General features: G+C 46.4%; 1 protein-coding gene across 2 annotated transcripts; it reads right to left on the bottom strand.

The window, feature by feature from the left end:
- Positions 1-3140: 3140 nt before the first annotated feature.
- adcyap1b (adenylate cyclase activating polypeptide 1b) lies at positions 3141-7692 on the bottom strand. Of its 2 annotated transcripts, XM_024274096.2 has the most exons (5): positions 7414-7692; positions 7067-7171; positions 6226-6360; positions 5898-6002; positions 3141-5464 (listed from the first exon to the last, which is right to left on the bottom strand). In XM_024274096.2, exons 2-5 carry the CDS (start codon positions 7168-7170, stop codon positions 5281-5283), a joined length of 528 nt encoding a protein of 175 aa, XP_024129864.1. In that variant the 5' UTR covers position 7171; positions 7414-7692; the 3' UTR covers positions 3141-5280. The 2 variants fall into 2 exon arrangements, with proteins under 2 accessions (XP_024129864.1, XP_024129866.1); XM_024274098.2 differs by lacking the exon at positions 5898-6002 and having other exon boundaries at positions 7414-7684.
- Between the last annotated feature and the right edge of the window lie 888 nt (positions 7693-8580).

The raw sequence follows: 8580 nt of genomic DNA, 5'->3' as shown, positions 1-8580 counted from the left end.
GGCTGGATCACGCTTAAACCTCCAGAACATTTAAAACGTCCCCCGGTGCGCTTGATGTTCGGAACGTCGGGGGTCCGCAGCTCTCGGGACGCGGCGCCGGACGCGAGCCGGTACCACCAGACGTGGTACTGGACGCGAACCGGAGCCGGGTTAGGGTGCAGGAGCTCTCCAGGTCCTAGCGCCGCCGGTTTAAGCTCGCAGCTCGGTGGTTGGAGACCCGCCCGTGATCTAGTGAGAGCAGCCGGTGAGTTAGAGGGCGGGACGTCTGGGCGGTATGGAAAGGCACGTATGAGAAAATCCGCGATTAATGCGTCAAAAAAATTGTCGGCGTCAAGCACATGTCAGATTAATGCGTTTTTAACGCGACAAATCTGACAGCCCTAGTAATTTTGCATCAAAAATAATTTTTTTTGGTCTAATTTAAAGTTAAGCTAGTATTTTAGCTTTGTGTTAGCTTTTGTGGCTAATTTTGCAGCTAATGAGTTTCTTTGGTGTAATTATTAATTAAGGTAGTATTTTAGCAACACGCAAAGCTTTTTTAGCTCATTTAAAGACCCAGTGAAGTTTTTTTTTTGTCTATTCCTGATAGTATTTTAGCAATGTGGAAGCTTTTTTGGCTAATTTGGCATCTACTGGGGTCTTTTGGGGTTAATTTTGAGTTAAGCTGATACTTTAGCAACATGTTGGCTTTTTTGGCTGATTTGGTATTTACTAAGGTTTTTTTTCATCTAATTCATAGTTAAGCTAGTATTTAAGCCACATTCTAACTAAGTTGGCATCTACTGAGGTCTTGGGCTGATTCTGACTTCATTCCTTGTACGTATTTTTGTATTTCTTTTTGCAATATTTTCAATTTTTCAAGAAATTCTTCACATTCTTTGTGCACTTTCGGTAATTTCTGTAACTTTAAGTACTTTAGTAACCATAGCATTATGTGAATAGATTTAGCATTTTCAGCAAATCCCTTCAGTAATTACATCAAATTTCTTCAGTATCTTCCGTAAAAAGCTTCAGCATATTCAGCATCCACATTCATCAAAAAACATTTGTTCTAGCATCATCGCAGGTAATGCAACTGTTCTAGTTCTTAATCTGTTTTCTAAGTTTGGAAAAAAAAGGCAGCCACTGCAGCAGCTGAGAAAATTTCATTTAGTTGTTTTCCTTCCTGGCCATATTGGCTCATAATGTGTGATTGATAGCCGCGGTCAGCTGTGATTGCTGAAGGAGCTCAGGTAAAGTGTTTCCCTCCGAGCCACCGGCACGTCTGACGGGTGGTCCTCGTCTGCAGACCTTCGCCCACATCTCCTCCTCGCTCCCGCCTCCACTGGAGCTGCTGTGTGGAGGTGACGGAGCCCCCCCTGCATGAAGACCAGACCGTCCGCCGCACGTCCACGCCCAGTGAAAATAAAACAACCGTTAAATGATTCATGGGCTGGAAAACAAGGGGGTGGAGTTGCATCACTGCTGCGTTCAGGCCTCTCCTGTGAGTTCTCCATCTCTAATGCAAGGACAAGAAAGCAGAACGCTCCAGCATACACCCCCAAAACTCACATGCACACTCACTGAGGGAGGGGGTGTCAATGCCAGTCACTAAAAATACCCCCATTACTCATGCACGCACACTTCTGGCTCCATCAAACGCACGGTGACAGAGAGAGGTCGGTGGAGCTGGAGGCGGATGTGGGAATCCTCCCTGGAAAAGCCCTGAACACCCCCCCCCACACACACACACACCCCCAACGCGATTAAGACGTGTCTGGAAGCCGGGGAGGCGCTATTAGGAGCTCTGCATCCGTTTGTGTTGGAGCGTCGGGTGGATTTACACATTCTCACCCACATGACCGGACTGAAAAGAGAAGAAGCCAGACGGAGAGATGAGATGTGCAGAGATGAACGGCGGAGCGGAGCAGGGATGCTGCTGGGGGGGAGGAGCTGTGTCCTATTGATTCATACATCCCTGCACTTATGTACAAATTGGTTGAGGGTGGCCCCTCATGTGCAGTCCAGAGCTGCGCCAACAAATTGGAGCATTTGTCTCAATAGCCACTTGTAGGCGTATGAGAGCTTGCATATCAAGTCCTATTTATCTTTGGATAAACCCTGCACGGTTCACTGCTGGGTCTGCTTTTTTTCCACCTTCCTCTCATCTCTTGTGAGATGTTTCTGCTCCTCAGGTGCTCCATCCCATCAGCCTTTTCTCCGCGTGAATCAGGAGGAAACAAAGACAAATGTTGGTTTGATCTGGGTTCTTAAACTCGATTTACCTCGAAGGCGGAGTCTGGGCTGTATGAGGTTCAATTTGTGCCAAAAATATGTCTTTGTGTTCATTGTTTACGTCCACTGAACAACTTTACTGACAGTTTTTCATGTCGATGTACTACTAAGCAATATCTTCTGTGAAACGACAAGAGCTAATGACGCTAGCAACTGTTGCTAAGGACTTTTGTGGTCCAACGACAAAACCAAATGCTAAGTTTTAAGTATAAAGCAAATACAAAGCTACATCAAAGAAGATATTGCTAAGTCAACATTGAACTTTCATATTGAGGCGGGGGCTGCAAAATGTTGACTTCCGGCCCGCGGGCCGCCAGTTTGAGACCCTGCTTTGGGTTATATTTCTTGAGCTCCTCTGTGCTGACGGTTGCTGCAGTGAGACGTTTCTTCTGTGCTGCAGACGGCTGTGAAGCAGGACCCCCGCTCCCAAAGCCCTCGACTCTGGTGTTTACACCCTGTCCCCGTGTGGAGCGTTGCCACGCAACATTCCTCTGATTGGGTTAGCGGAGCTCTACAGCCTTCGCACACTTACACTCTCATGAAGATCAGATCACACACCATCCGTCGCCACACCCATCCTCCTCTCCCGCGGGACGCCGGCTGCACTTTCCAGGCCCAACGTGCAGGAAAACAGTCGGCCTGCAGCCTTGTGGTGAATTTCAGTTTGTCTGAACTCGTTCTAGTTTCTCAAATGTTTATTCAAACTCTGAGATTTGCACAAACGTCTCGGTGCGTTCCTGTTGCTCTGACACCATCAGGAGTCTTCAGGTCGAGTCGCCCGTCGTTTTCGGGGCCACACCTCCAAAGCAATGGCTTCCCTCTCAGAAAATGATGCGTTCAAAGACTAGACATTCATGGGAAGGTGGTGTTGTTTACAAAAATTTATTCATACAAATCTTACAACACTTTCATGACATTGAGCAAACCCCGCATAAGGACGCCTGCGTATAACGATGCCACTTATTCTGGGGTTGACTTTGAAAACACAGATAGATAAGAGAGTACACATTGAAGTAAGGCGTTTGGCGCTTTCAGGACTATCAACAACAGGCATTGTCTATGATCGGAACAACATCTCTGTCATGACACTGGAGTTCTAGATGCACAGAGTCATAAATAATAATCATATATAGGGGAGGCTTCTAGAGTAAATTACCTACTAATACCAAAACAACACCTGAACGAAAGCAAACACCGGCCATTGATCACGATTCTCACGGACACGAACACCCCGAACTCATGCACACGCACATTGCCTGCTCCACCGACGTGTACATTCTGTTCTCGTTTACATTTCTGCTGAACAAAAGAGCGGCCATGCTTTAAAAGGAAAGCTCAGGGGTGGCACTACGCCGAGCCGTGAACAGAGTCAAAGGAAGATTCAATGTAAGCTAATAGACTGCAGCATCGTAGGGCCACTAAAATTGCCATCATTGTCACTTGTGGCGATTTTGTTTTCTTTTTTTACATTACGTCTTTATTTATTTTTTAATTCTCACATCAAAGCAAGGCACCGAAGCCGAAAGCTGTTCCCACCTCTCATCCACGCACACACCAACACAATATGCAGACGTTCACACAAAGCCTGAGGGATGGAGCCAAATTGAAGAAAGAGCCTATTGATATTTGATGGGGAACACAGGCTGCTGATCTGATAGCAGGAGAGCGTAAAGCTGCCTTTGCATAATGCTGAATGAACACTGTCTCTGATAGACGTCAGGGGGAATGGGCTCCAACTCCTCTCTGCTCCTCAGAGAGCGCCGTCCTCCTGCTGGAACCTCGGCGGCGGGGAATTCAACGTCTGACGTGATTCATCAGACTCATTGACCCACATCTCACCGAGGTAAATGAAGCTCTCACCTCCTTCCTCCTGGCTCCGGCGCGACTTTCCCTCCCATAAAACAGCCTCGACTTTGTGGGGTTTTTTTTAGTTTTATCCAATCACACCCCTCCCCCTCCTCCTCCTCCCCATTCATGCATCTCTCACCTCTCCTCACACCTTCTCTGCACCATCCAACACAGATCAGCTTCTTCTTCTTCTTCACAGACTAACCACGAGCTACCAACCACGAAACATGGCCACAGAAAAGGAACTGCTACCAAGACGAAAAGCAATCAGCCATAAAGAAGAAAGAAGGGGGGGGGGGGTCCTATCCAAATATATTTAAGACAGCAGCAGGCGAGGAAACAATTCAACAAGTCAGTGCAGAACCAGCTCCTGATCTCCATGTTCACACGTCTGAGCTGCTGGACTCAGATCCAATCAGTCCAGAGTTCTCAGCACTTTCTCTTGGTTCTCCATGTCTCTCCTGTCCGTTCTTCCAGACATTTCCGTCATCATCTCCTGCCGTAAATCTCCTTTTTTTTCTTTTTTTGAGGCAATCAGGAGAGAAAAGCTTCACCACATCTCACATCCATCAGGTGTCCAATAAAAGCCACCACCCCTCCGTCTCTCCCTCCCGGGAGGGAGGGGGCAACAAGCCGCACAAAGCCACACCGAGGGGAGCGTGGGGGGGCAAACATCTATCATTAAGACAAGCGGGAAATGCCTGACGTGGCATGCTGACTGCTTCTTTGGGCCTGTTCAGACAACCAAAAACCAAAGCACTAAAAAAATAGAACGTTGGTTACAAAAATAAGTATAACATTCAATACTTTGATTGTCTTTTAAATCTATTTATTTTCTGCATATGTAGATGACCTTTCAAGAGTTCAAGCGCATAACGTTGAAGGTGCACATCTATCTTTTTTTTCTTTTTTTTTAAATCTTCAGGATTTTTTTTGTCATTTTCAACAACTTAAAATAAAATATTGGTCCACAACTGTGCGGCATCAAGTGCTTTTGTTCCAAAAGAAAAAAAAACGCTATTATTAATAAAATATTCATTTTAATGGCTTTACTTCATACATAAATACATGTTGAGAGAACACAGGCGCAATCCACTGGTTGGGCAGATATATCTTGGATGACTGGATGTATTTACACAGTTTGGCGCTTCAACGACGCTACAAATAGGCGACTCGTCGTCCTTTGTTCCTAACTCTCTGTCTGTACCTTCTACCCAGAACGGCTGCCAGGTACTTCTGCACGGCCATCTGCTTTCTATAGCGGCTGTAGCTGTCGGTGAAGATGCCATCCGAGTGTCTTTTGGAGAGGGGCTCTGACTCGTCCTCCATGCTGCTGTCTTCACTGAAACATACAACAAAAAAAGATCTTTGCGTTAGGAAAACTTCCTCCCAACAAACCCGCCCCTCCTTTTTTTTCCTCCCACTTTTCCATTAATTATGCAGACTCGGGGGCCTTTCATCTTTTTTTTCGTTAAGATAAAAATAAAAGGAATTGATTTGCGCGTTTAAGGAAACTTATAAATTATGCATTTAAAAATCCAAATGGATATTCTGACGCAAGATTATTGATAGTGAATTATTAATCACATCGCCGTGAAGATGAACCCTCTGATTCCTAAAATTAGAGCTGCGCAATGATGGAGACAAAAAAGGAACGAATTTATGAAAAAAAATGTTTTAAATCCACAGAAAAGATGTAAAAATGAAAGGACTGACGGGGATGGAATGGAGGAGGGAAATGAGTGCAGGTGAACGCGGAAGAGAAATGCCCTTACCCTGCACGCACAGTCATCAGAGAATGCAGATAATGCCTCGCTGTTAACTGACCCAGGATCTCCCTCAAGGCTCTATCTAATTCTTCCTCAGCATGCCTTTCTGCTCTGAGATGATAAAACGCCAAAACACATAGATCATCAGTGAATCAAAGGAAACGAAAAAAATGATGCAGAGCAGCCTAAAGTCTCCTCAGCATCACACAGGTGGAACTCCACCTGCGGAGCTTCTTTTAGGCTGCTCTGTCTGAACACAAGAAGACAAAGAAGGTGAGGAAAGTCTGCCAGGAAACAAAGAAACAAACTATTGGAGGCTCGGAGGCGCCGTTACCTCTTCTCCGGCGGGTAGTACAGGCTGTAGGCGTCGTCGTTCAGGGACGGCGCGCTCCGGATGGCGAGCTGCTCGCTGTCGAAGCCCATGTCGGACAGAGAATTCCCGTCCTCATCGAAGGCGTTGTTTTCAAGTCTGCAGAGGGACAGCATCCATCACAAACCCGTGCGTAAAGGGCGCACCGAACAGCTCACAAAAACATCAGAAAAGGATTTTATTTTCATTAAAATAATCTATTTGGATGCATTTTACGCACGCATATTTTTATTACTTTTTATTTTTATGTTTGGTCCAAAAAAGAATAAATGTATTTCCCATAAATAATGAATCATTTATTATTTAAAACTGAGACAATGGGTGTGGACACGCGCTCGCGCGCGCGCCGTGGGCGTGAATCCGTGAGATGTATTAAAAGATTCCTGAAAATAGCAGAGAATTTTCAATCAATAGGAACCACGCCCAAATTCTTCTTTTTTTATTGGAGAAAAAATGGACTAAATGGAGCGCGCGCTCTGCCGCGCCGCGCGGCTCGTTCGTTTCGCCTCGCCTCTCCTTGGTGACGCCAGTCCACCGTCATCCCAGGGGCTATCCACTGCACTCTCATTTTTAATAAGGGGAGTTCTGCGAACAGTCCCATCGGACGCGCGCCTCCATGCACATTTCCATAGATATTTTCCTCACTGATGATGCGCAAATCTGTTCCATCCAGCCGGTTCGTTCAATGCGCGCATTTTACGCGCAATTTCTTTAAAAAAAAGATCTATTTGGATCAAAAACAAGTCGGAAAAGATTACGGATTAAAGCAAGGGAACGAAAATCTCACAGGAAGGATGAAACCTACCTGATCTTGGGGTAACTTAGTCCGATAGGTGAGCAGAAGACGCTGTAGTGCATTAAGATTCCGTAGATGAGCAAAATTAAAGTCACTTTACTCGAACTGGCCATGCTGTGGAAAAAGGAAACACATGTTAAAAATAACCCGAGTTTTATCATCAGATTACTTCTTTCAAATAAATAATTAAGAATCCGAATGAACTCTGTATTCTGACATTTTTCTCAAAGTTTTAAGACTCGATTCCAGCTGGACGTTGCGTCAAAGTAACAATTAAAGCAGATCTCTCCAAATAAAGATTTCTTTACTTGCTGCCGGAGGACGTGCCCGCCTCTGCGCGCGGACAGAGCGCGTACCTCTAGCGGAGGACAGACAGAGCAGGACTCTGGATGCGATCCGGGCGCGGCTGTGGTGTAGAGTGTCTCGCTCGTGTCTCCGTCTGATCCCCTGCGCGCAGCCTGTCTCACTTTTAGACTCGGGGAAGGAGTGAAGCCTCAGACCACAGCTCGTCGGGGAGGTGCGCTCTAGGTTCGCCCACACATCGTGGCTCCAAACTTTTGTCCTGCGCCGTGGAAAGCCTTGGATTTTTATCCTTGAATCTGAAGCCGTGCCCCCCTCCTCCCGCTACTAAGTCACATTAAATATGCAACAGACGTCATCAAGTCCTCCTCCCGGAATATAATAGTACGATTTCTTCCTCGTCGATGCACCCGTCACACTCCCCCTCCCCCTCCCAACATGGAAGTTCATCCTCAAACTTTCTTCTTCCTTTATTGAGCAGAAACCTCCAGAATCGGTCAACTTGTGGCTTTTCTGTCCTGCGCGTCACTGTTAATGGTTCTGATGGTGGTTTCATGTGACCGTGGCTGATGGAAGCGGCAGCTCCGAGGCCTCCGGGGAGCGCGCGCGCCTGCTGGAGCTGTCCGGTGCTGAAACGACTCCTCTCAGATTGCGCGGCTGCCAGACTTCCCCAGCCCGTTTTTTTCTGAGTATTTCCAATCATTTGCTGGTGGATAATGAGGGCAGGCTTTAATGGCCTCGCCGTAATGGCACTAGACGGTCTCGACCCGGAATAAGGGGAGGGACGCGTAATCTGGTTTGGAGACGGTGACGCAGGATGCAGGTTCAGGCGGCCTTCAGGAAGCCTCGTTTTTACCCTGAAAGTCGTCTCCAATTAATCCATTATTTTAATGAGTTGAGTCACTCCATCTAATTATTGATTGTTTCGTGGATTTGTTGTTGAAAAAGTCCTCATTTTATTTTTTAAAAACTATGAAAAAATGACGTTAGAGAGATGATCTCCGCTGCGCGTGACTTCTGGCTTAAAGACGGATTAGTCACGTGACAAAGTGATGAGTTTAACCTTCACTGGGTCATCAGCAAACCTTTTCTTCAATCTGAATCACACCTAAAGCTCTGCAGCCAATTGACGAGTTTCACCAATCAGGAGAGAGTTCCATTCTGCGTTCAGGTTGAGGCTGACGCAAAATGACGAACGGCGCCGGTCACGATTGGGGGGGTTG

Source organism: Oryzias melastigma, linkage group LG17 (genome assembly GCF_002922805.2).
Source record: "Oryzias melastigma strain HK-1 linkage group LG17, ASM292280v2, whole genome shotgun sequence".
Taxonomy (NCBI): domain Eukaryota; kingdom Metazoa; phylum Chordata; class Actinopteri; order Beloniformes; family Adrianichthyidae; genus Oryzias; species Oryzias melastigma.
This window is presented reverse-complemented; position numbering and strand designations above follow the sequence as displayed.